This window comes from Phodopus roborovskii, unplaced genomic scaffold (assembly GCF_943737965.1).
Source record: "Phodopus roborovskii unplaced genomic scaffold, PHOROB, whole genome shotgun sequence".
In the NCBI taxonomy this organism is placed as follows: Eukaryota; Metazoa; Chordata; class Mammalia; order Rodentia; family Cricetidae; genus Phodopus; species Phodopus roborovskii.
The window spans coordinates 32,092,583-32,119,346 of record NW_026126482.1 but is presented as its reverse complement, the minus strand read 5'-3'; the positions used below and the strand labels follow the sequence as shown (position 1 = coordinate 32,119,346).

Here is a 26,764-nt window from a genome sequence, read left to right as displayed (position 1 = left end):
AAGCTATGGGAAGAAGGCAATACAAGAAAACACCTAACAACAGAAAGACAAGCATAGCACCACCAGAATCTAGGGAATCTACACCAACTAGGCCGGAACACAACAAAGCAGATGAAATAGAAGAGAACGACTTAAAAATCATCGTCATAAAAATGATAGAGGCTCTCAAAGAAGATGTGAGAAATCCATTAAAGAAATGGAAGAAAAAACAAACAAAAATTGTAAGAAATGAACAAATTTCTTAAAGAAAATACAGAAAGCCAAGAAAAAACAATTAAGCAGGTGAAGGAAATGGTTCAAGACTTGAAAACTGAAATAGAGAAAATAAAGACAACACAAATCAAAGAAATGCTGGAAATAGAAAAACTGGGGAAACCGATCAGGAACTACAGATGCAAACATAACCAACAGAATTCAAGAGATCGAAGAGAGAGAATATCAGGCACAGAAGATAAACTACAGGAAATAGATTCATCAACAAAAGAAAATCATAAATCCAACAAATCCTTAACACAAAACATCCAGGAAATGTGAGACACTGTGAAAAGGCCAAACCTAAGAATAATAGGCATAGAGGAAGGTGAGGAAGCCCAGCTCAAACTCATTGAGAAAAATTTTCCCAATCTGAAGAAGGACATGCCCATGAAAGTACAAGAAGCATACTGAACACCAAATTGACTTGATGGGAGATGTCATTCTGTAAATATGTTGCTCTTAGTTGTTAATGAATAAAGCACTGTTGGCCAATAGGAAAACAAGATAGGCAGGACTAGGAGACAAGGAGGATTCCAGGAAGTAGTAATGAGGAGTCAATATGGAGAGACTGGGGAGACCAGACACCGGCCCCACTCCCCGGTAAGATGAGAAAATGTGGAAATACTTTGATTAATAGAAATGGGTTAATAATTAACACAGAATTTACCAATAAGAAAATAGGACCTGGCCAACAGAATTATAGCAAATACAGAGTCAGGGTGTGTTATTTGGGGCACACATGGTGGTGGGACCGGCAGCGGGTAAAAACTACTCACACCATAGACTGGACCAAATAAAAAAGACCCCTCAACATATAATAATCAAAACACCTAGCATACAGAGTAAAGAAAGAATATTAAGAACAGCGAAGAAAAAAGGACAGGTAACATATAAAGGCAAACCTATCAAAATTACACCTGACTTCTCCATGGACTTCATTCAAGGCCAGAAGGTCCTGGATACTTGCTTTACAAGAACAAAGAGTCCACGGATACCAGCCCATGATATTATACCCAGAAAAACTCTCAATCTCTATACATGGAGAAAACAAGATATTTAATGACAAAGGCAGATTTTCACAATACATATCTACAAATCCAGCCCTACAGAAATATTTGGAAGGAAAGCTCCAACCCAAACAAGGTAACTATGTTCACAAAGACATAGGCAACAGATAATCCCACTACACCAGAAACCAAGAGTAAAGCAGGACAAATATATTAACAATAACACTGCCAACAACAAATCTAAAACAAGCAAGCATTAACAATCAATGGTCCTTACCCACAACATTAATGGTCTTAATTCACCTATAAAAAGATACTGGCTACCAGAATGAATACGAAGACAGAATCCATCCTTCTGATACATATAAGAAACTCATCTAAGCTTCAAAGATAGACATTACCTGAGGATAAAGGGTTGGGAAAAGATCTTCCAATCAAATGGACCCAAGAAGAAAGCAGGTGAGGCTATCCTAATATCTAAAAAGTTATACTTCAAACCAAAATTAGTCAAAAGGGATGAAGACGGTCATTTCATATTCATTGCAGGAGAAATCCATCACCACAAAGTCTCAATTCTGAACATCTATGCACCCACTTTTGTAAAAGAAACGCTACTAAAACTCATACCTCACATAAAACCTCACACACTTACAGTGGGAGACTTCAACAATAGACAGGACCACCGATCAGAAACTCAACAAAGAAACAAAAGAACTAACAGAAGTATGTCTATTGGGTTTAACAGACATCGATAGAACATTCCATCCAAAGACAAAATAATATACCGTCTTCTCTGCTCCACATGGAACCTCCTTTAAAACTGACCACACACTAGGTAGCATAACAAACCTCAACACATACAAGAGAATTGGAATCGTCCCCTGTATCTTATCAGACAACCATGCTTAAAAATTGGAATTCAACAACATCACAAATCGCAGAAAACCTGGAAACTCATGGGAACTGAACAATGTGCAGTTGCACCACACCTGGGTCAAAGAAGAAATAAGAAAGAAATTAAGGTCTTTCAAAAATCCAATGAGAATGAGGACACAACATACCCAAATTTATGGGACACCTTGAAAACAGTGTTATGAAGGAAGTTCATTGCATTAAGTGCTCATATGAAGAAAACAATGGATAGTCACATTAGAGAATTAACAGCACAACGGAAAGCCTTAGAACAAAAAGAAGCAAAATCACCACGGAGGAGCAGATGCCAGTAAATAATCAATTTGAGGGCTGAAATCAACAAAATAGAAAACAGGAAAACAATACAAAAGAAAAATCAATGCAAAAAATAGTTGGTTTCTCAAGAAAATCAACAAGATAGACAAACCTCTCCCCAAACTAACAAAAAAGCAGAGAAAGAACATGCAAATTAACAAAATCAGAAATGAAAAGGGGAACATAACAACAGACACGGAGGAAATCCAGACAATTTTTAGGTCATACTTTGAAAACCTGTATTCCACAAAATTTGAATTCAAAGGAAATGGACAAATTTCTGGATAATTATCCCTTACCAAAATTAAATCAAGAACAGACAAACAACTTAAATAGACCTATAACTCACAGTGAAATAGAAGCAGTCATCAAAAGCCTTCCAACCAAAAACAGTCCAGGGCCAGATGGCTTCAGTGCAGAATTCTACCAGACATTCAAGGAAGAACTAATACCAATATTCCTCAGATTGTTCTGCACAATAGAAACAGAAGGTTCATCACCAAACTCTTTTTATGAGGCCACAATAACATTGGTACCCAAGCCTCACAAAGACACAACTAAGAAAGAAAACTACAGACCAATATCCCTGATGAACATCGATGCAAAAATACTCAATAAAATACTGGCAAACCAAATTCAAGAATACATCAGAGAAATCATCCACCATGACCAAGTAGGCTTCATCCCTGGAATGCAGGGATGGTTTAACATACGAAAATCTATCAACGCTATCCACCATATAAACAAACTGAAAAAGAAAAACCATATGATTATCTCCCTAGATGCTGAAAAAGTCTTCAACACAATTCATCACCCTTTCATGATAAAGTTCTTGGAGAGATCAGGGATAACAGGAACATACCTAAACATAATAAGAGCAATATATAGTACACCAACTGCCAACATCAAACTGAATGGAGAGAAACTTAAGCCAATTCCTCTAAAAAAGAGCAATAATTTTAATCAGTCTCTCTAGTTTTTTTTTTAAACATAGATTATGTGGTATCTATTATGAAAACTAGCCATTCTTGACCAACCTATCCTTACATAGTTCTGGTAAGCAACACAAATGCTATGCAAGCAACCCTCCCCTAAATATTCTAAAATTTTCAAAACTGCTGAAATGTGGTGAGATACACATATGGAATGGCTCTGAATTACTCTACATATTCCTTCAGCAATACTCCTATGAAATATTCTTCTTACTCTCATATTGAACTTATTCCATGTGTTCAGTTTGTTAAAAGCAAATAGCTCAGCAAGGTAATTTATTTTTGAAAAAAATAAAAGTGTACATCAGAACCCAAACCAGGCTAGCAAGCACATTTAGGAAAGATGGCTTCTGTCTTGTATTCCTGCTATAGATGGTGACAGTTCTGTATCCCAATGGTGGTAGCATAACTTCACAATCTGATCTGACTGGCCAATTGTCAAGCAAACCACATATGAAAAAAAAAAAAAAAAACTCTTACAAACATTCAGAGCTTTATAAGACAATTACAACATCCTCTCATACTTATATTTGTAAGGCGTACAGGTTTTTCTGCCTGCCGCCTGGTCTTGTCCCACAGCCGCGCCAGCCCCAAATAACACACAGAGACTCTGTATTAGATATTATACTGTTGGCCAGTTACTACTTTCTTATCGGCTAGCTCTATCACACAGAGACTCTGTATTTATACACACAGAGACTCTGTATTTGATACAATGCTGTTGGCCCTGTTACTTGTTTCTTATCGGCTAGCGCTGCCTTAATTATTAACCCATTTCTGCTGATCTATGTATTTCTCTTACCGGGGAGCCGGCGGCATACTGCTTTCTTCAGACTCTCCATCTTGGCTCCTCCTTACTACTTCCTATTTCCTCCTTGTCTCCTAGTCCCTCCTATCATCCTTTCCTATTGGCCAACAGTGCTTTATTATTAACCAGTATGAGAAACATATACAGAATGACATCTCCCATCATATATTGCTTACTACTATCCCCTAATTCTCTGTATCTCACACTTACATCATTTAGTACAATCCCCTAATCCTCTGTATCTCACACTTACATCATTTAGCACTGTTCCCTAATTGCCTGCATCTCACACTTAAGTCATTGGTACCATCCCCTAATTCTCTGGTTGTTGAAGTCACATGTGTAGGAAGACAGGGATGAGTGGGTCTTTGACATGTCTTCCACTCCTTACTTATGAGATTACTTACTATTCCTTTGATTTTCTAATCCTTGGATAGAGAAACATGACAAAATTATGACATCATTGACATGATAGTGACGATGTATTGCTGATTAGAAAACAAAAATTAATTTCCTGAGAATAGCAGTTTCCTCACTCATGGGACACAATAACTATTTCTTAAGACACACACAGTTGAGATAGCTCAAAGTTCAGTGTCTGGCAGTAAAACATCTGTATCGTATATGGTGGTTTTTACAGTCTTTGCTGCTCCTTCCCTCACTATGAGAGATATTGGTTCAAACTACAAGAGGAAGGCAAGAATGACCTTGTCACAAAAAACCTTTTGAACAGCAGTGAATCACCCTGCTTCCCTCTTGGTTTCTCTACAAATTCTTATTTATTGTGTTCATGGCATACAAGTCTGTTTGAAATTCAATTTACTTTGCAGACATCCACCTAAGAAGTAACATGGCATTTTCCCTTCCTTTTGACCCGATGAATACTTTTCTTTAGCCAACAATCAAAGAATATGGCAAGAAGAGATTTTCATTAAGTCAGAAGAGAAATGATATTTTGAGGTTGCTCAGCTTGTCTTCTGATTCTAAAAAACACAATATTTTGACTTCTTTCTCTTTTTAATCTTAAATGGAATTTTAGTTGCCAGACAATCTTGCAGATCATATTACTGGGGAAAGGGAATACTCCTTTTGGGGTTCTCATCCTTGTTAAAGAATTCTTGAACAAACTCAGAAAGCTTAAGAACAATTTTATTAAAATTTGAAGGAAAAACAAGAGAACGAGCAAACTGTGAATCTTGGCAATTGCCTGAAGTAAGCTTAAAGGCAAGAGAAAGAGAGAAAACCATGTCCTATGAACTAGGGTCTGAGAATCCTGGCACTCTCAGCACTGAAATTTGCTAAGCAGTTGTGTGGCAATGGGGTGGGGATGCTTCAGAGTGAAGCTGAAAGTAACTTTGTCAGCCTGACAACAGCACTAGCAAAATAAGAAATTTCACCTTGCGTTTTATTACTTAAACTTCTTTTTTTACACTTATATTTTTTCTACAACATAATAAAAATTAGAAATAATAACTTAAGCAGTCTTGAGGTGGTTTCAGAAACTCCTTACAAAATACATGTGACCATGAGGGTGGGTTCTATAGCCAAAAGGTCTAAAGTCTAATGTGATCTGTGACCAATAGCATAGGATAGCATTGATGTAGGTCATCAGGCTAGAAAATACATGTGACATCTACCTTAAGGATGAGTAACAGCCTAGGGAAAAAAGTCTAAGATAATCATCCTGGGGAAGTTTGGCAGAGTCTGCTTCTACAGGAAAAGGTGAGTGAGGTCTTCCTCCACAGATAGCAAAAAATTGTCACCAAGTCATTAACAAAATCCACTCCTAGCTTTCTGGGGAGGAAAACAGGTGTTTTATCCACTCAATTGAGAAGGGTCCTTATGTGTTTAACATTCCTGTTTCCTCCTGGTGATATGTGTAGGGATCTTTGTGTCCCCAACATCTCCTCCCTTCTAATATTTTTTAAAAGAAAAATAGTTGTCATGATGGAGGCCAAGGTTAATGCATTACCTCTAATTAATACAGAAAAGCATAAGAGAATTATTAGAATACCTAACAGAAGATAGAGGAAAGGTGGAAGCCATCTTCAATTCATCTACTCCTTGATTAATTCCTCCTAGTATTTTTGCTGTGAGCAAAATGGTTCTAATAAGGTTTATTTCATATAAACCTTATTTTTTCTTTTTTATTAATTTTTAAAATTTATTTTACATACCAACCACAGTTTCCCCTCCCACCTCTTTTCCTGCACCCCCCACCACCACCTGCCCTCTACACCCCTCATGCACTCCTCCTCAGTTCAGACAGTGACAGGCCTCCAATGGGAGTCAACAAGTATGTCATATCACTTTGAGAAAGGACCAAGATCCTCCCCTTGCATCAAAGCTGGGCAAGGCATTCCTGCATGGGAAATAGGTTTCAAAAAGCCAGCTCATGCTCTGGGGACAGGTCCTCTTCTCACTGCTAGTAGTCCCACAAGCAGACCAAGCTATACATATGTTATCCACATGCAGAAGACCTACGTTGGTCCCATGTAGGCTCACTAGTTGTTATACTAGAGTACCTCTGCTCCCATTATCTTAGGATCAGCTGTCTCTGTGGGTTTCCTGTCATGATCTTAAGACCCCACCCCTTGCTCATACAATCCCTCCTCCCTCTAGTCAACTCTACACCTGGAGGTCTCCCACTGCTTGGCTGTGGATTATTGCATCTTCTTCCATCAGTTACTGGATGAAGGCTCTCTGTTGACAATTGGGGTAATCACAAATCTGATTACAGGAGAAGGCCAGTTCAGGCACCCTACCCACTATTGCTAGGAGTCTTAGGTGGGATGGAGTTTCCCTGATACTAGATTTCCCTCTAACCTCCAAATGCCCCCCTTTATCAAGATAACTCCTTCATTATTCCTTTGACTATATAAGAATTAAGATGATTAGGAGCAATTCTAAAGTTCTAACATCACTGATTTATGGCATGATATCAAAGATTTATTGTACACTTGTACTGAAAATGAATTTCCTAAGAGAAAAGTGCCTGTCAAGGGCACTATAGAGATGTTTAGAGAATATATATCAAGGTATCAAGTTTTCATCCAAAGAAAGTCCATGGTTACATTCCTCATAACACCTTCACTCCCCTGCTATCTCTCACTTCCTTTACAGTCTGCTCTTACACCCTTGCTATTAAAGGAAGGCAATTCAACTGATATAATGGAATCACATGCATCATGACTATTTCATTATAGCAGCTCACCGATGACCCCCTCCTGAGTTTCAGATCTATTTTCTCTCTGATTTATCTAGATCTACAGTAGATCAGAAAGTAAAAACAATAGGCATGAAAGTTGACCTGAAGAAGGATTTGCCTCTTTAGCCTTCCTTGAACCCCAAGAGTAATGTTTTCTTCATCAATCATCATAGAACAAGCAGACATTTTCTTTGTTAACTTTAGAGACACATGATTTAATGCTCTGTCTGTCATCTGCTCCAAAGCAACTTAAAATATGGGTTTATCGTACTATGATATCATCATAAAAGGAGTGCCACTCTGTCTTTAAGAACACATCACAGACATTGCAGAGAATTCTAGACAATGGGAGACAGCCCAGTCAAAATCCTCTCAGGCTCATTGTTGATGGATTCATTCCTTTGATATTCAAAAAGCAGAAGCTTTTGATAATTCTTTTGGAAGATAGCTTGAGAGCATCTAACCTCTTCTGTATATCTGAAAAGCATACTACTTTTGTAATTGCAAATTGACGATAACCTGATAGAAGACAGGGATTAAGTATTTCTCTTTAGAATAGCTACTCAGTGACTAGGATGGCAGCCTAGGATCATAGTTATAGTGGGAGGGTTGAGTGAGTCTGAGTGACAGACTAGAATGTAAGTCAGAATAATAGGATGCTAAAAAAAAGGTCAAGATTTTTTTTTTAAAGAAATGAACAGAAAAATATAGCAATTGTGCTGGTATCAACTCAGCGTTCTTTGGAAAATACAAAGACAAGGTAGTGAATTGCTCATGGCCTTGGGAAGGCAGTGAAGTGTGAAGGATGATCTACCAATACTAGGAAGTGGTGCAAATGGGTTTCCCAGCAACACAAAGAATGTTGCTACTTTGGTGAACATCAGACCAAATGAAGATAAATCCAAGACAATACCAAAATGTACTGTTAAATAATGAGTATCCATGACAGAGTGTAGAGAAATAACAGTCACATTGACAAAGTTAGCATGTCCTGTGTGGGCAATTGTCCCTGCTTCAGATAATATATAGAATGTTCTTTTCTCCACTGGAAGAAATTATGCTGTGGCATGGATTTGCTGCTGAGACTCATGGTTCATACAAGAGTTGGAAATGTCTGCTGGGCTGTGAAGTGTGGGGTGAACTTGTGTGGGAAAGGAGAATGTTTGGAGATGGAAACTTTTCACCAAGACCTAGAGACAAATCTAACAAATGAAAAAGCAGTGGCCACAGGGTAGCTTAGAGAGAGTGGAGACTGGGAACATTATGAAGATACAGAAAGAATGCATCCTATTCTCTCTTGACTTTAATCTGGTCTAAGCAAGGTGAGCTGTTCTCCACTCATGTATCCCAGGTAAAGAAGCCAAAAGGCTCACTGATAATGAGTCACACTTTATTATAGAGAGCTAAGTAAGGCAGTAACATTCATTTACCCTACTACTCTCAACAATGAATCTATAAAAAGAAAAGAAACAAATAATATGTTTCACATCTTATTACAACATTCTAGCATTTTTATCCTTTTAAGTGCTAAATACTTATGTGTCATATTCTACATAATGCCTAGAATCTTAGCTTGAGCAATAGAAAGGGAATGTTCAATAGAAAGGGGAAATACAGGAGATATCAATGTGGTAGGCAAAAGCTGAAGAATGCCCAGTTGGATAGTTTTAAAACAAAAAAAAAATCCTTTTTAAAAATCCATATGGATGAGAAGATTCTTTCAGGTGATAAAAGCTTTCTGAAGGTTCCAAGACATAAAAACAACCAGAAAACAGTAGCTTTCCTATATGCCAATAATGTAGCTTTCTACAACATAATCATAAAAAAATTACATTCACAATAACACCAAGATAAAAATATAAAAAAAATTGGAATAACCAATGCAAGGTAATGAAATAAATAAGTTAAGAAAATTATAAAATAATGTCAAAGTAATTGAAAAACAAACTAAAAATACTAAAAGATGAAAAAGCTCCTATGCCCATGGATTAGCACATTTGACATTTGGAAAATGGTTTTATTGCCAACATTTATCTACATATTCCATGCAATTCTTTTAAAATATGAATAACATGCTTTCTAGACCTACAAAAAGTAATCCTAGAAGATACCCAGAAAAATCGAAAAATTCTGAATAACCAAAGCAACCTTGACCTAAATTACAGTGTTAGATGCATGACTACATCCATTTTGCATTTAAAAATTCAGAATCTTAGTAGCAAAAACTCATGCTACTAGCACAAAACAGACATGTAGAACATAGAATACTATAGAAAATCTGGAAGAAACTCATGCACACACAGCCACCTACATTTCAACATATATGCCAAAAACACAATTGAAGAAAGCCTTTCCAACAAGCAGCACTGGTATATCTGTATTCATACATAGAAGAAAAATATTAGATTAATATCTCTCATCCTGTAAAAATCTCAAGTCAAGTATATCAAAGACCTGACTATAAACCCAAAACATAGGAGCTGCAAGGTTAAATCATTTCAAGTTATACACAGCAATATGGATTTCCCCTTACAGACTACAGTGGCAAATACTGTCCTCCCCCAACATGAAGACAAATAGAATTATATGAAGCTTAAAAACTTCTTCACATCAAAGGAAAAATAAGCAGAGGGAAGAGAAAATGTACTAGATGAGAGAAAATAGTTACTAATAATCTGACAGGGTATCAATATCTAGACACCAAAATAATCTAAATACCAAAAAAAGTCATCCAAACAAATGTCCAAATGAATTACATGAGTGCTTATCAAAGAGAAAAACAAACAGTTGAAAAAATGCTGACCCTGAACAACAGAAAAATGGGAACTAAAACTACTTTGCTATTCCCTCGCACCCCATCCCACAATGGCCATCATCCAGAAAACAAAAACAAAATGCTGATAAGGTATGGGAAGACAAGAAGTTTTTTAAACTGATAGTGATAACCTAAAGTGACACAGTAGTTATATATATAAAAAAAAAATGAAAGCAACTCATTATTAAGGATACTGAAGAAATTCATGGAAGTCTTAACATATGGTATAGTTAATCATATTACCATATATATATATGTATATAAATATGCATAGGTCAGCGTTTGCATTGGTTATTTTTGTCTATTTGACATCAACTAGGCGTACCTGGGTAGAAGAAACATCAACTAAAAAGTAACCTCCATCTTATTTGTCCATAGGCATGTCTTTGGGGACATTTCTTTGACTGCTAATTGATGGAGGAGTGTCTATGAAACTGTGGGTGCTACCACAGGGGAGACTGGCCTGTGCTATGTAAGAAAAGTAGATGAATATCACTCTGTAAGCAATGGTCTCTGCTTCAAACTCCTGCCTTGAGCTCCTCACTTGATATCTTTGACAGACCATAACTTACAAACTAAAATAAACCCTTTCTTTCCGCAAGTTGCTTTTGGATGTGGTGTTTACCTCAACAACAAAGAGGCAAGCTAGAACAGCATGACACAGGGCTAATTATACATTCATGTCTATTGCCGTGCTATTCCCAATACAAAAGATACTACAACACCATATATGTCCATCAACAGATAAACGAGAAGAGAAAATATGGTCTTTACACACAATTGAATTTTATTCTGTCATAAAAATACAATTACACATTTCTAGGGAAAATGGATGGATCCATATATTAAATAAAATGGGACACTTTAAAAAATAAAATGTTATACAATTCCTTTCACTTGGAATTTCAATTTAAACATCATTACATACATATGTATACACATGTGAAAAGAAACTGTTGGTGAGTTGTAATGTGGGAGAAACCTGAAATGAATGTGGATGGGAAAGAATGACAGGATAATGAAGGGAAAGAAAGACAAGTTTTCTATACAACAAGTAGTTTCAATGATAGAAACATAAGTAAATGTCTTGAGGGTAAAAGAAAAATAGTGAGAATATACAGAAATCACATACAGACATTACATTTTTCAGAAATTGAAATATGGCCCTATTAATGTCTGATAAAATATTTCAGAAGAAATGTATTACAGATGAAGAGGGCTACTAAAGATATTGCATAAGTACATAAGTACAAAACCTAGGAACATTAAGAGAAAAAAGATTTTATGTTTATTTTTGTTTTATTAGCCAAGAGTTACCTTGAACTCTTGAGATTCCTGCCTCCATTGCCCAAGTGTTGGGAGTATAGGTATGTGGCAGCATGCCTAGTTTATGTGGAACTAAATTCAAAACTACCAGCATCCTAGCAATAAAATGCTAGGTGGAGACTGTCTCCTAACTCTAGCTAGGTTATCATCCTGCCCTCCTTCAAAAATGGTACAGGTAGATGGAGGTTGCTGGCACATGCCTTTAAACCCAGCACTCTAGAGGCAGAGGCAGGAGGATCTCTGTGAGTTCGAGGACAGCCTGGTCTACAGAGCTAGTTCTAGGACAGTCTCCAAAGCTACACAGAGAAAACCCCATCTTGAAAAACCAAACCAAACAAACAAACAACAACAACAAAAAAAAAAAACCCAGAATGATAAATGATACAGGCGGATGAATATAAGTGGGAGGTGCTTTACTGTCAATTCTGGTAAGACTACTTAAAACCAATTGCCAAGTCTCATTTAAATGAAAAGAGTGAATTCTCAATAGCTGCTGCTAGCTACCTGAGAGCTTTTACAGCTCTGAGCAGTGTTACTACTCAATGCTGTGGAAGGCCTGAGCATGCCAATCTGGCCTTCCGTTCCAGAGCAAGTCTGGAGGTGTGCAGCATGTTGATTATCTCAACTACTGACTTCCAGAGCATAGACGGGACTCTCATGTGATGGGTGATCCCCATATCTGGAGACTGGGAACCCCTGCAGAAACAAAAATTCTGTCTGGAGTTGAGATGTGCTGCCTTGGGGGCTGAGGTAGGAAGATGTCCCTCAAGCCGGTTGCTGGCTTCATTCAGCTCTATGCTTGGAGCGTAAAGCTCAGTAGTAAGTAGGTGATTCCACCTCAGAAGAATCTAGCAAATCTGTTCTTTGTTAAGCCTAGTGGTGGGAGACTCTGAGGCCCCTGAAGTTGTAAATCTTTCCTTTTCCTTTAAGTTCCATGAATCTGGGGGCTGTGCATGGAAGTCAAAAAACTGCCAAATTCAGTGAGAGCCAGCTGGGCGCCATTTGCTGAACTACTAAGAACATCTAGCCAATAAGAGAAGAGCTGTCATGAAGTTGCCCCCAGTTTCCGTTGTTGCATCAGCAGGCCTGCTGTTTTTCAGTCTGGTTCCCCGGAAGGGTCTTGCTGTCAAAAAAGCTGTAGCACTTCCGTAGCCTGGGGTTTCTGTTTCTGCTGAATCTTTCTTGCCCTCAGGACTTGGATTTCCTGTCCATTGGTCATAGAACCCAGTTTTTGGCTAAGCCCTTACTTGTAGGGAAATGCCACATTTGAAGGTCTGGTGCTAGGACACCGGTCTAAGCACTCTGGGAATCTTAAATGTGAACATAACAAAGAAGAAAATGAAGGAAGGATTTATATAGCACTGAAAAAAAATGCAGAAGTGCACCTGAAATTGCAGTTAGGACATAAAAAAGTCTCTTTGTTAAACTAATGGGGAGGAGAAAAAGAAAAAAAAAGAAAAAAAAAACCTGGGGATCACATCATCTACAAAGGCTATGGCAAAATTATCACCAAGATAAATGATATATCCAACCATAAAGTCCTAAAAGATCAAGAATCTCGAAGCTGCACGAAGTCTGTTTTTTAATTGCTGGTAGCAAGAGCACAAGGACACCACCTAACTGAACCACTCGATGAGTAGAAAGAAAAGTTTAATGGGGGAACAAACTACCTGCTTCTCCATGGAAATAGAGGACAGCAATTTGACAGACTAGTCTGCAGAGTGGAGCTAGCTCTTCAAGCTGAAACAGGCTCTTCAGATTCATCAGGAATTAGAACTCTTGCCTGAGGTAGAGTCATTCCGTTTAGGACATTGTCACCAGCACTGTCATTTTTGGGAACCCTCTTGAAACTTACAACTATAATTGGATAAAAGCAAAAATCAATAAGCTGAAAGCAAGAAAACAACCGAGAACTGGGTGTCAATTAAGTAATATAGTTTTAAGAGAACCACAGGTAATAAAGGAAATCTGAGGTGAATTAAAAGTAAAAAAGGCTAAGAGGCACCAAATTCATTACTGTAAGGAAAAAATGTAGCACTAAATGAAACTGAAGAAAATGTGAAATCAATCACCAAAATCGCTATTTAATAAACATGAAGAGGAAATTTGAAAAAAAAAGAAAAAGAGAGAGCGAGAGAGAATAAAAGGAAGTGATAAATATAGTAGTGGTCAATAACGTAACAAGGGAAAACAGAAAGTCAGTGAACCCAAGAGATGATTCCTTGAGGAAGAAGAGCCAGGCTAGAGAGGTGTCTCAGTACTTAAACGTGCTTTCCACTCTTTTTTAGGTCCAAAGTTTAGATCCCAGCAACCATGTCGGGCAGCTTACAACTGCCTATAATTTCAGCTCAGGGAGATCTGACACCCCCTTTGTCTTCCTTAGGCAACTTCAAACATGTGGCAGACACACAGACTACTGACAAAAATAAAAAGTAAAATTTATTTAAAAATCTAAAAAGACTAATGAGACCAAAACAGTCACACATCACCGTGGCTTGAATGCAAAATGTCCCTACAGGCTATCATGTCTGAACACTTGCTCCCCAGCTGGTAGGGAAAGAATCTTTAAAACACATTTTAAAGACAAAAAAGATGTTTTGAAAAGATAGAAATGAAATATTCAAAGTAGAAATCAAACAAAATATATCCACTAATGCCACAAATATAAGTCAAATCAGTCATCCTAAAAATGCTCGTGTATATATGAGACACAATTTTTTCCTCACACAGTAAGTTAAAGTCTATAAACACAAAATAACCAGAGGTGCATGAAAGAGTCATTTAGTCATTTGTAGGAATTCGAGGAGCTGGTTTGAGTCTTCCTCCTACTGTGCTTGTAAAAGCTCATTTTTATGACTATGGCTGCCAAACTTAGTGCATAGAAATTTGCATGCCTGATCTGTTGATCTGTATACTATGTCCAGTTGTGGTTTTCTGTGATGGTTTCCATTTGCTCTAAATGACTTCTTTTATGAGGGGTGGTACCATACTTCTCTGTGGATGTAAGACTATCATTTAGAATGAAGTCTGGAATTATGTTCTACTTGCAAAGTGTCAGTAATGGATTCTTTTCTAATGTCCATGACCTCATTAGTCTCCATAAGCTGTCTAGGTTTCCAATACCAGGCATGACTCCTTCATACTGAATGGGCCTTATGTCCTATTAGACAGCAGTTAGTTGTTACCAACATGTGAGTACTACTTAGTGCATCTTTATACACATCGTGTCATATTGGTCATTGTCATGGTTTACAGGTATTGTGCCTGCGTAGGAATACATAATTTTTTTTACCTCCCTGGCCAGCTTACATAGCATTTCCTGATACTATGATTTTAGATTACAGAAGAATTTAGGGTAATATACAACTCGAATTGTCTTAGGCTTGTGTCCTAAATATGCAGTGTCTTTAGCACTAGGAGCTAATCCTCAACTCCCTGAGAAACAACCAAGGGTACACCAATAGTCTATTGTTTTGAGAGTCACTTGACTACCCTGACCAACCACTTGAGGAGAGGCTATTTATAAGTCTATACTTCTTGTGGGGAGCATGGACAGCTCTAATTATTTAACTTCATTTAAGCTACACAGACACATATTCACACATGTACACTAATATCTGTTGTGTGTAATTTTAGGTTAATAGTAAATAATATTATTTCTTGAGACTTTATCATGAAACCTTGGTGTTATTGTCCCCCTTCTCTGTCTGTATTGACCTCCCTCCCTTCTTCCCATTTAGAGCCCCTTCCCTGTTTTTTTCATTTTCCACTTCATTCACATAACCTGCTATTTCCCTGTAAAGTCACCTTCCTCCATGCTCATGCCTATGATCCCCTAATAATTCCCTGGTTTCTGTGATTACTCCATCTTTGTAAATTCATGTGTGAGAATTTAGAGCTAGGAACATCAGATCTCTTGGGGGACTTGGTTTAACTCACTCAATATAATCTTTTCTACATTGATCCAATTGGGAGAAAATTTCTTTTTTCTTTAGAGATAAAAATATTCTTTTGTGTATTTGTATTACATTTTCATTATCCAGTCATCTGATGGAGACTGGATAGGTTGTTTTCATTATCTAGCTACTGCAAACAGGGCTGCCTGAATAAGTAACTGTGAGGCAGGATGTTGAGTCCTTTGAGCACATGTCAAAGAGTAGTGGAGATGAATCCTGTTGTAGAGTTCTTTTAGTTTTTCAGTGATTCACTGTAGTGAATTTCAGAGTATCAATTTGCATTTCTATCAAAAGTGAGTTTCTCTTACAAATTTTCATTTACAATATCATCAAAAACAGCAATATATCTAGGAATAACCTTAGCCAAGGTGCTAAATGACCTCTACAATAAAAAAGTCAAATGTCTGAAGAGTGCAAATGAGGACAATAGAAAATGTAAGGGCATCCCATGTTTATACCTCACAGAATTGACGTGAAAATTACCATTCTATCAAAAGTAATCTACAAATTCAATGCAATCTTATTGAAAAGGGAAATACCTATAGTCTTCATAGAAATAGACCAAATCATCCAAGAGTTCACATGGAAAAATGAATGATCCAGGATAGCCAAGGAAATTCTGAGCAATAATAACAAGGCTGGAGGAATTACCTTTCAAGATTTCAAGATATATTACAAACCATAGTAATATAAAAAATATGATATGGTATAAAAACAGATACATATACCAATAAAAGAAAACAGAAGACCTAAACATGAATATTCATAATGTCAGCCATCTGATATTTGGCAGAAGCCAAAACAAAACCTGGAGAAAAGTTAGCATATTCAACAAATGGTGCTGGGAAAACTGTATGTCTACATGCAAAAGAATAAAATTGGACCTTTAATACCTGCTAAAATATTAACTACAAATGAATCAATGGTCTCAATTTGAAGCCTGAAACAGTGAAATTTCCAGAAGAAAACAGGCAGTACCCTTCAATACATGGGTGCAGGCAAGGATTTTCTGAGCAGGGTGTCGTTTGCCCATCCTATTGGAATTAAGGAATTAAAACCCACATTGACAACTGGGAATTCATAGAACTAAAAAGTTTCTGTTCCACTAAGAAACAACCAACTATGTGAAGAAGAAACCCATGGGATAGGAAGTAATCTTAGCCAATAATACTTCTTACAGAGAATTAACATCCAGAATATACACAGAACTCAAAAAGCAGAGTCAAGGAAACAAGTGACCCAGTTAAAAAAATTAAAAAGAAAAATGTGCTAGGAATCTATACAGAAGTCTCAATAGAAGAAATAAAATATGTAAGAAATGCTTCCAAAAGTGTTCATGATTCTTAGCAAGAAATGTAAATTAAAACAAGTTTGAGATTTAATCTCATCTAAATCAGAATGGCTAAGAGAAGAAGTATTTTGGCAGTATGTATGGATGGATATATTCATCACAGCAAGCAAAGTGTAATACCTGGTCACATTGCATTCACAGTTAGAAAGTATAGGGGCGTGGCACGAACTGATCAAATTAGGGAATGAATTTGGGTAATTTTCCAATTCCAGGTTTAGTATCTGATACTATTGATAAAATCATTGTGGCTATAAGAGTTTGAGAAGCTCTCCATGCCTGTCTCTGCTGCTGGCAACACACATAGCCTCTCTCTTAGGCCAGATCTGCTCCATGCCCATGGCTTTTCTCAGTGGTCCTGTCATCTGTGTTTCACAGCTTCTCTGATGATGGCTGAACAAGGTACTCATCTGTGAGTATAGCAGAATGTCATTAGGAGCCATTTTAGTGCTACTTTTCTTTGTTGTTAGAACTGTAGTATTTGGTTTTACCCAGAGGTTCCTTGTGTCATGATGTCTTGAGCGGGCTTTCCTTTTTAAAACTTAATCGTATTATTTTATTTTAGTTACATTTTTTTTCTTCCCTCTTTTTACCCTACTGTTCTTTTGTGTATATATGATGACTTCCAATTTAGTGTTTTTTAGGTGACTCATGATTGTGCAAACAAGTGAGTCTCTGCATCTATATCTGCTTGTAGTGCCTTCTTTTGGGCTCTTTTTCTTTCTGTTTGTTTCATCTAATTCTGATGTGTTAGTTTTCTTTGATCATATTATATTATGACCTATTAGAAGCCTGTTTTTTTTCTAATGAGAGACAGAAGGGGGGTGGACCTGGATCTGAGCAGAGGTGAGGAGGAACAGAGAGCAGTAGAGGGAGAGGAAACTAATCAGAACATATTATATAAGAAAAAAATATATTTCATTAAAAGGAAAGACATAAATAAAATGAGAGAAGTGGTTCATAAGCTCATTCAAATATTACTAGGGTATTCTAAAATAAGATCAATGTAGATTATTGAACAATAAAGAAAGGGCAAAACAGCCCTACATACTACAGCCAGGATATCTGAATCTTCTTCGAATCCCCCATGACAGCGCCCTTTACCAGCAGGAAGTAGTTTGAAAGAACAATGCCCAAATTCCCAAATAGTGTGTATAAATGTTTGTTTTCATTTAATTGGACTTTGTTATGTAAAATTAAATAAAATAATAATAATAAAAAAAACAATAAAGAAAGGGTATGGGACACCTGGAGACATGAGATTATAATGGAAGAAGTGATGGTAGGAAGGTCTAACAGGACAGGAAATGTTGTCTGAATGAACAGACCATGTTATGTGACTAAAGGATACAATGTCCAATGACAGACTTGTTGATTTCTGACTAACATGCAAACTGCTCTTTTGGGTGAATGCTGGAACCAAATAACATTAATTCATACTTCTGAAATATATTGTGGATAGTTAGTCATGGTGCATGGAGGAGGATACAGAACTCTAAAGGGGAATGGGTTTGAAACTTACCCTAGAAGTAGATGGTATCCAGTGTATATTATCTCCATATAAAGAAAATGCTGTGATATGTGTGTGATAGAAACACGTGATGCATTACAGAGGCAGAGAATATTGCTTAAAGGAGTGGACTATAAGTGTAGTTTATATATTTGGGGGACATGAGATCTGGTGTGAACGGCATTGTTCATTTGGCCCTATGCCCCAGATACATATGGCCAGTAGGGAAGCAGTGGCCAGAGGGCCTTCCTGGACTAGACAAGTGTGAAAAATCCTGTTAACCAATGGCTAGGACAAGCAGTGGGAGTTGCAGCATTAACTACCTGGATCCATGGCCCTATGGAAATGCCATAGGATGAGGATAAAATGAACTAATGAGGAATGAGAGTGCATTATGAAAGCTAAATAACAGTTTCCCTCACCTACATGGTTGTAACCAGGATGCTCTTCGGAGGAAACAAGTGCAACAAATTTCAAGATATTTTCAGGCTTACTAACTTGTTTTGTATCATATTTCCTTAGATGCAGAATATGATTATCAATTTGCATTTGTTTGAAACAAGCAATAGTGCCCCTTCAGAGATTGTCTTCATGCTCTGTGAAAACATTGTATCATATAATATAACATCCAGGATCAAATATATATAAAAAATACAAATAGAGGAGTAGAAAAGATAGTAAACATGGTAGGAAAAAGTGCTCCCACAAGGCATACACTTACTGAAAACCCAAGTTGAGAGTGATTGATTTCCTATGCAGTATCAACTAGAGAGATCCCTGTGGCCCATCATACCACACAGACTGTTGCCATTGTTGCTGGGTCTCATCAAAACTAAAAAGATAGATTATTACTGAAGATATCACATGACTATGAAGGAAAGAGGGAAAAATTGAGTAGGAAGTCCCACGATGACATCTGAATTTCAAGATACCAGACAGCACTCAGCTTGCTGTTGGCATCAAGTATGTCAAAGTACCTAATGAACCATTTGTTAATATAATTCATATAAGAGGTAATCATTTGTTCAATGTAATATAAATGTTATATGAAGAATCAACTACATTCTGATTGTTTTTAAATCTAGCTCTACAGAAAGAACTGTTTCCTTCAGCCACTATGAATACTGAAAATCTGACAGGGATGCCTTAGATTCCAATAAGGAAGCTTTAACAGTTGTTTCACTAAAACAATACAATGTGCCCATTAAATTATCTTGTAAGTGTGTCTTTGCAACCATATATTATTTCTAGTTTCAGCCTAGGATATAGAGGTAATCCCTTTATAGTATTCATTGATATTGGCAAAGCCTTTTAAAGGTTAAGCTGTTGAAAATAAGTGACTCTTGTCTGGTGTTGTAGTGGCAGGAAACTAGAGAAATACATATATCATACCACTGAGGCTCTGAAAAAAATACAGAGGTGACAGAACTATAAGAATCTAATGAAAAACGCCAAGAATTGGGGCCAATAATTCTTCTTGTGTCGACCTTTAATATAATTTCTCCTTCTGTCATAGCTAAGAAATAAGCAAAGGAATGAACTAGGTCTATGGCCATATTCAGAAGGCCATTACATGTCCCTGAGGGAGTATAGTCACGTGAATCTCATTTGGGATTCTGTATACCCTTCCTCCAATTCCCTAGTAGTGTATGGCCTGGAGGTGCTTTGATAGAGTATATAGGAGGTAGAAAGTTAAGTGAAGTGAAGCCTCCTCCTTGGGTATCCCAGCTGCAGTGAGACTTTTCAGAGATGCATCTGTCTTTGACTCAGCAATGTAAGTATTGCTTTTATTCATGCTTCTTGAGATAAGACTAAGAAATGCATTATTTTACCAAGCTGAGTTTAAATGACCTATACTTGTAATGTCACTTGGTGCCTTATTTGACGAGTTAGAAAAATATCATTGGTTCTGATACCTAGTATCTAGAAACCAAGACTGTGTCTGTAAACTTCCATAAAGTACAAATCAAGGTAGGATCAAAACTTCAAAATTAAAGAAATGGAGGCATTTTCTAAAATGAGAACAGAAGGGTCTATGGATGATAGTCTTTCTGGGGCCACTGCCATATGCTTTTAGATATGAATGAATCTAAAGTAAGTTTCAGTGCAGGAGACTAACGTAGACAAGCCTATCATGTGTGAATATAACACAGCTTTGACAGTTTCATTCTTCCAATGTACCATTTCAAAAGAAAAACAAATTAGGATTATTTGTCTCTAGAGCCTTGATGACATTTTCAAGAATTAAAGATAGATTTTACAAAAACTTATCTTAGGCTGTGAAAGTACTACAGAAAATAAACATAAAGAATATGAATGGCCATGCTTTATACAGAGATATATGTTGCACATAAAATAAATTGGGAAAATTATAATTAATTTAAAAATTTAACATGATATAAATTATTTGATAATGTCTTGGTTTTCACTAAAAGTTGGAAGATTAACTTTATTCTCACAATTTTTTAGTTTGTTTTACTATTCTGCTTAGGGATTTTACTATGTATAAATCTTTATCAATTCCCCATTTTTATATTAGACATTTCCAACTACAGTTATCAAAGGTTATATGCACATTAGGATCTTGAATTCATGTTTTTTATCTTAAATTTCATACATTCATACATGTATACATGTTCATCCTATTTTTTTTTTTGGCTTTTCGAGACAGGGTTTCCCTGTATTGCTTTGGAGCCTGTCTTTCTGTCCTGGAACTTGTTCTGTAGACCAGGCTGGCCTCGAACTCACAGAGATCCGTTAGCCTCTGCCTCCCAAGTGCTGGGATTAAAGGCATGCACCACCAACACCTGGCTCCTGTTCATCCTTTTGAGAGTGCAAATTATTAATATGTTACAACTATATCTCAGTCAATGTAATTACAGGCAAACTGATGATGAAATAATCAGGTATTGTCACAAATTGAAAACATATATACTACACCGAGCAGGGGGAAGTAGACACAGTCATGCTGCTAGGCAATCTTCAGCAATATAGATTACAGGTAAGACCAACAACTTCAGGTAGCACTGAACCTCAGGACTATATATATGGCTCTTGCTACAAAGATGCACAGTGAGAGTTCACAGAAATGTAAGATGTGACAAATGAAGTGCAAAGTTCATAATGCATTTATTCTCTCTGAACATACTGGATCCTTGGACATACTGGATGTACACCATGTTTTTCATCATTATAATGTGACAATAGTTAGGAAGACTCAGGATACCCAGATGGTTGTTGTAAATATAAGATTCAGAGGAAATGATCTGAAGCTTTTACAAAAGTACAAAGCTATAACATGACTGGGGTGAGTTAGAAACTCCATGCTATGACATTGTTTTAATGGCAACTGCCTTCATCCTTCATGTCAGAAATCCAGGAACCATGTTTTGATTTAGATCAGTCAGGAAAATGAATAAGACCAAAGAACTGTGCTGTCCCTGTCCCATCAGTGTCCAAAATGTTCCTAACTGACACTGAATTAAAAAGGACAAACTGGTGAGAATTTTACACTGAAATCACCAGAAATCTGCAAAACATTTGCCTACCTGAAGAGAAGAACTAGCTCACCCTGGGTCAGATTCAAGTTAAGATAGAAATGTTTGGAAAAATACAGAAGCATTCTTAGGAGTAATAGAAAGATGCAGAAAGTTACCCATTTTCTTTTCAAACTACAAACCTTAACAGGTATACTTAGTTGAATGTATACCATACATACAAAAAGTATCAACTTATGTCAAGGAAGGCACAGGGAACATCTTATGCTTCCAAGACAGTGTGACTCCTGATAGCCTCATAGGGAGCGACCTCACAGTGGTGTTCTTCTTTAACAGGGACACTGCTCGTGCTGCTGGTATCCATGGTCCAGGGGGAGAATGTAACCTCCGCTATGAATGTTAAAATGTTGAATGTCTCCTACAACTCACCGTTTTGGGACATGTTGGATCAGGCAATCAAGTTAACCCAGGATATGAATGGGCGAATTTCAAAACTGTCCACTCACTTTGTAAGTATCCTCGCTGAACCCTGAAGTATTTATAGTGTGTTTTTCGTGCCAGTGAAGCTGAAAGAAGAAAAATATCATGGACCAATTTCAACATAATGTACCTCCACAGGGAAAACCTTAAGCTACTGAAACTTGGAGTGAGAGAACAGCACAGTTTGGTGAAATGCCAAGTGTTTGCTAGGAATACAATAATCTTTTTTTCTCAATATTTTAACTTTAACTTACTCTTGTAACACAAAGCTCAGGAGTATAAGGCAGAGGAAATACTTTGGTTTTCTATCCCTTTGTATAGAAGACATACGTCCTTTGATGCCCTTCATTTAGGACACTCTGAATATGCAATAAAGGAGAACTGCTTCACAATGAATTTCAGGGTATTGAATAAAATTAAAGAGATTGAAAATAGATGAGGAAGAAGAAAAATAATCAAGTAACTTCAGAAATCCCCAAATGCTAGGAACCATCATAATTAATTCCAAGACATGAGCTTAAGTTGGTAGATCTAGTTTAGAGCTAAAAGCAAAGCTTCTCATGGTAGGGTAATTTAAAGGCAGTCTGTCAGCTATTTTAGAATAGTTAAAGTACACCAAATAGCATGTAAGAATGTGGCTTAAGGCTTAAAATATATATTCCTATCATACATTATGCTCACTAGTTTTTTTATCACTTCACATTTATATTTTCCCAGCAATCTTTTGAAGCTATCACAAATTTTTTTCTCAGTAGTACTTTTAGATAATAATATGTCAAATAAATGTTCCATAGTAAATGTATTGATTAAATAATGGCATATTATTCAATGATGATGTTTATATGCTTAATATTTTTCTATTTTAACTGGCTTATCATTTATTGTACTAGGCAGTTTAGAACTCATTTTGCTACAACACAACTGTACTGTATGACCATCTTGGTATAGGACAGCTGTGCAGATACAGGGGAACATGAAAGAGAAGTTCTACTGGTGTGATGACCATTTAAGGAACATCAGTTTGGGTCAAAAAGTAACAAAAGAAGCTAATGAATAAAAATATATAATTGTGGCAGTAATTACAAACATTAGCATATTACAACACTCATTTTTGCAGTGTTTAGTGTCTGCTTGCCACATAGTAACTTTTAGAAAAAGATGAGAATAGCAAAGAGGGAAAGAGATTGAGAGATTAGAAAACCAGATGTATAAAAATTAAAATGGAAATAAGTCGATAAAAAGTTACTTGCCTAATTCCTTATTTTTTAAATTTTAAGGGTTATTTAATCTTAAAATTGCATAGCTACCAAATACATTAATTCTCAAGTTGTTGATTCATTTCAACTTAGAAATGATAACTAATTGAGAGTTTCCTCGTTTCAGAATGGATTTTATGCCAAAGGCCGGGGGTTTCACAACAGGATCATCAGATGCCACACTTCTTCACTCTCTAGACCAGAAAACAAGGAGCAAGCCCAAAATACTGGAGTGAGTTCTTAGCCTTGGTTTGTTACCAAAACAACTGAAGCAGTGCATTGGCTTTCCCCATGCACTTTTATTACTCATATTGCATTATAGTATTTAAGAAATAGTATTTGGCAATCACACTTGCAGAGATAAATTAAAAATTAGATAAGGAATGAGAAGTTAAAAAACAACCCCATTGAAATAAATTATATAAAATCATTGCTAAGTAATATTATAGCAGGTCTATGCACTATCCATTCACAAAGGCCATTTTACTACTGCCTTGCCTCTGATATTGTACTTACTATTTTGTAGTGTGAGCCAAATCTGAGCTTATGGTTAACATGTACTAATGTATATACAAAGGGCGTATTGATAGAGTTGTTTTCATCATAGGTCCTGAATTGGCAGAATTTAACATTACTGAATACTATACAATCTATACTTGACAATCTATATGTCTTCCCTGGATCTACTTTTATTTCTTTACGTGACTGCCCACTCCTCTCTGACGTTTTTCTACCTTTACCTATGTCATAACTGGAAGACCAAGTCACTTGAAGAAAGGAGTCCTATAAAATGCAACATGATGTTCCTCAAGACCAAACTAGACACTCTTGTAAAAAGGAGTTTATATGTGATGCTGACTCTAACTTATAATGGTTATTATCTCTCATTTCTGATTCCCTTCCAGGAAGCAACTTAGTGTTTTACAATGAGCATCATCACATGTCCAAAATTTCCCCACAGATATGTTCCACCTTCCTTGTTTTTTCTTAATGTTACTAGTATTTTATATTCTACATTATTATTTATTACTTACAATAATAATGTTATAATCACAAAAAGAAAAAAGGAAGTCAAAAAAGAAGTGACAATTGTTAGAATTACTACTTGGCTAGAAACTTCATAAAACACTCTTCGGATATTTCTAAATTTAACCTTGTCAAAATTCTATAGAATAAAGACAGTGGCTACAGTTTAAACTTTTAAAATGAACAAAAGAATGTTCTAAATATGTATATGAATTAACAAACGAAAGCCTATTTTAGCTACTTGAGCAAAAAGTGCCTGTATCTAACTCTGTTGTATTTCCTTTATTCTAATGTAATTGTCCAATTGTGATTGCTTAGTCGGAAGTCCTACTGAAGTTGGCACGCAGTCTATTGCAAGCCTGGGTTAACCCACTTCACCATCTGTGGGCTGAAATGGGTGACAAGCTGGGATACACTCCTTATCATCTCACAAAAGCCCTGGAGATTAAGAGTATAAACAAAAAAGTTCTTGAGGCCATGAAGAAAATCATCCGAGAGGTGAGCAGCTTCCTAGAGTTCTTAGTCTTTCTCACACACGAATGGGGTAACCTGAGTAATGAAAAATGAATATTGAAGCACTTCCCTGTGCAGCAAAGAAAATAGGGTATCCAACTAAGTCAGTGTCTTCACTATTGATACTCACAGGCACTTTATTCAGCACCTCAGATCTCAGGGATTTCAGAAGAAAACAGCTGTTCCTCATAATTATTTGAACCTTTCTGGACCAAAAGACAAATGTGTAACTATCCCAGCAGTTATTACAGTCAATGACCAACTACTATCTATATCTTAAGGCACTAATTCCAATCCTCACTGTGCCTAAGGGTTTGTATGCATACACTACATGGGTTATTTATTTAGTAGAAGGGAAGAAAAGAATAATAGAGTGGTATCTGGATCCAAAAAATATAAAAACAAGTCAGGGATAATTGTAAAGAAATATAAAGTTCAATAATTGACAGAATTTGTGCTAGCCCCTCCATGGTCTTTGATAGCAAATTACTAGCTGCCCATCCCTCTTCCCCAATGCTGTGTGAGACCTTTCCTGGGGAGAAAAAAAGACAAGCAGGTCTACTCACCCCAGAAAGGGACACCACGACAGACCAAAGTAACTACAGTGAAGTCCAATTTGGTAAAATGATGAGATTTTACTAGAGTTCTAAGAGGATGAGAGTTACTTGCAAGAGAATAGGTGACTCAAAAGCAGCTGCATCACAGAAAACTCCCACCCCTAACCTCCAACACAGGTGATAGTAATGGAAGCCAGAACGGTAGAGCTCTCAGCACAACTTGCGAGAAGCTGGACAAGAATGAGAGACCTTCTCTCCATAATTCACCAGGGCAGCATCTATACAACTAGCAGTTGTTTATTAAGTCTATAAAGCTGGGAGGAATCTTGAGAATCTTCCAAGATTCTAGCTTTCCAGACATGAAATTGGGGGCTTGGTTTTTTTAGTTTGTTTGTTTGTTTGTTTGTTTGGTTTTTTGAATTTGCCTCTCTTGCTTGGGGGAAAATTTTCAATTGGTAACCAATTATACAACATCCTAGAAAAACAAACTTTATTGGCATCAACTTCATGCCACAAAATATATGTCTGCCCCACTTACAGTTTTAAATGGACAACATATTCTAAGTGCTCTGTTCCAAATAAATGAAAGTCCATTGGTCCGGCTGAGTGTTGCAATATTAACTTTTCACAAAAATGAATTTAACAAGTAGAAGAAGTAGAATCACAACCTCTCATCTATAATTAATGCTTAACTATTATTTTGGTGATTAGGCTAAATTTGCGCTGGAAGAAAATGTGAACGCCCCTGTATGGTCTGAATTGGCATCTTTGCAGTCAACCAATAGAGACACTAGATATTTTGCCTTTTATACGTTGTTTCGCTGCTTGGGAAGTGACTCACGTGATGTGGAAATGTATCTGAAGCTTGTGAAGTGCCAAAAGGTTCAAAGCAACTGCTAAGAAGAGCACATCCTTTCATTTTGCCTCAGTGATGCTTCTCAGTGATGATGTGTCTTTTACATATCTATATGTTGAATCTGTAC

At 36.7% G+C, this 26,764-nt stretch overlaps 1 protein-coding gene across 1 annotated transcript; it reads left to right on the top strand.

The window, feature by feature from the left end:
• Nucleotides 1-21,517: 21,517 nt before the first annotated feature.
• LOC127229104 (prolactin-4A1) lies at nt 21,518-26,681 on the top strand. Its single transcript, XM_051194107.1, has 5 exons — nt 21,518-21,542; nt 22,286-22,458; nt 23,813-23,917; nt 25,030-25,209; nt 26,493-26,681. The coding sequence occupies exons 1-5, from the start codon at nt 21,518-21,520 to the stop codon at nt 26,679-26,681; spliced, it is 672 nt and encodes a 223-aa protein (XP_051050064.1).
• Nucleotides 26,682-26,764: the final 83 nt, after the last annotated feature.

What these genes read in the sequence shown, in the direction of transcription:
- LOC127229104 (XM_051194107.1), top strand. Translation starts at nt 21,518, where the DNA reads ATGCACAGTGAGAGTTCACAGAAAT. An exon ending in CAAAACTGTCCACTCACTTT is followed by an intron (nt 22,459 to 23,812) that starts GTAAGTATCCTC and finishes TCCTCGTTTCAG; the next exon opens with AATGGATTTTATGCCAAAGG. An exon ending in TGAAGAAAATCATCCGAGAG is followed by an intron (nt 25,210 to 26,492) that starts GTGAGCAGCTTC and finishes TTTGGTGATTAG; the next exon opens with GCTAAATTTGCGCTGGAAGA.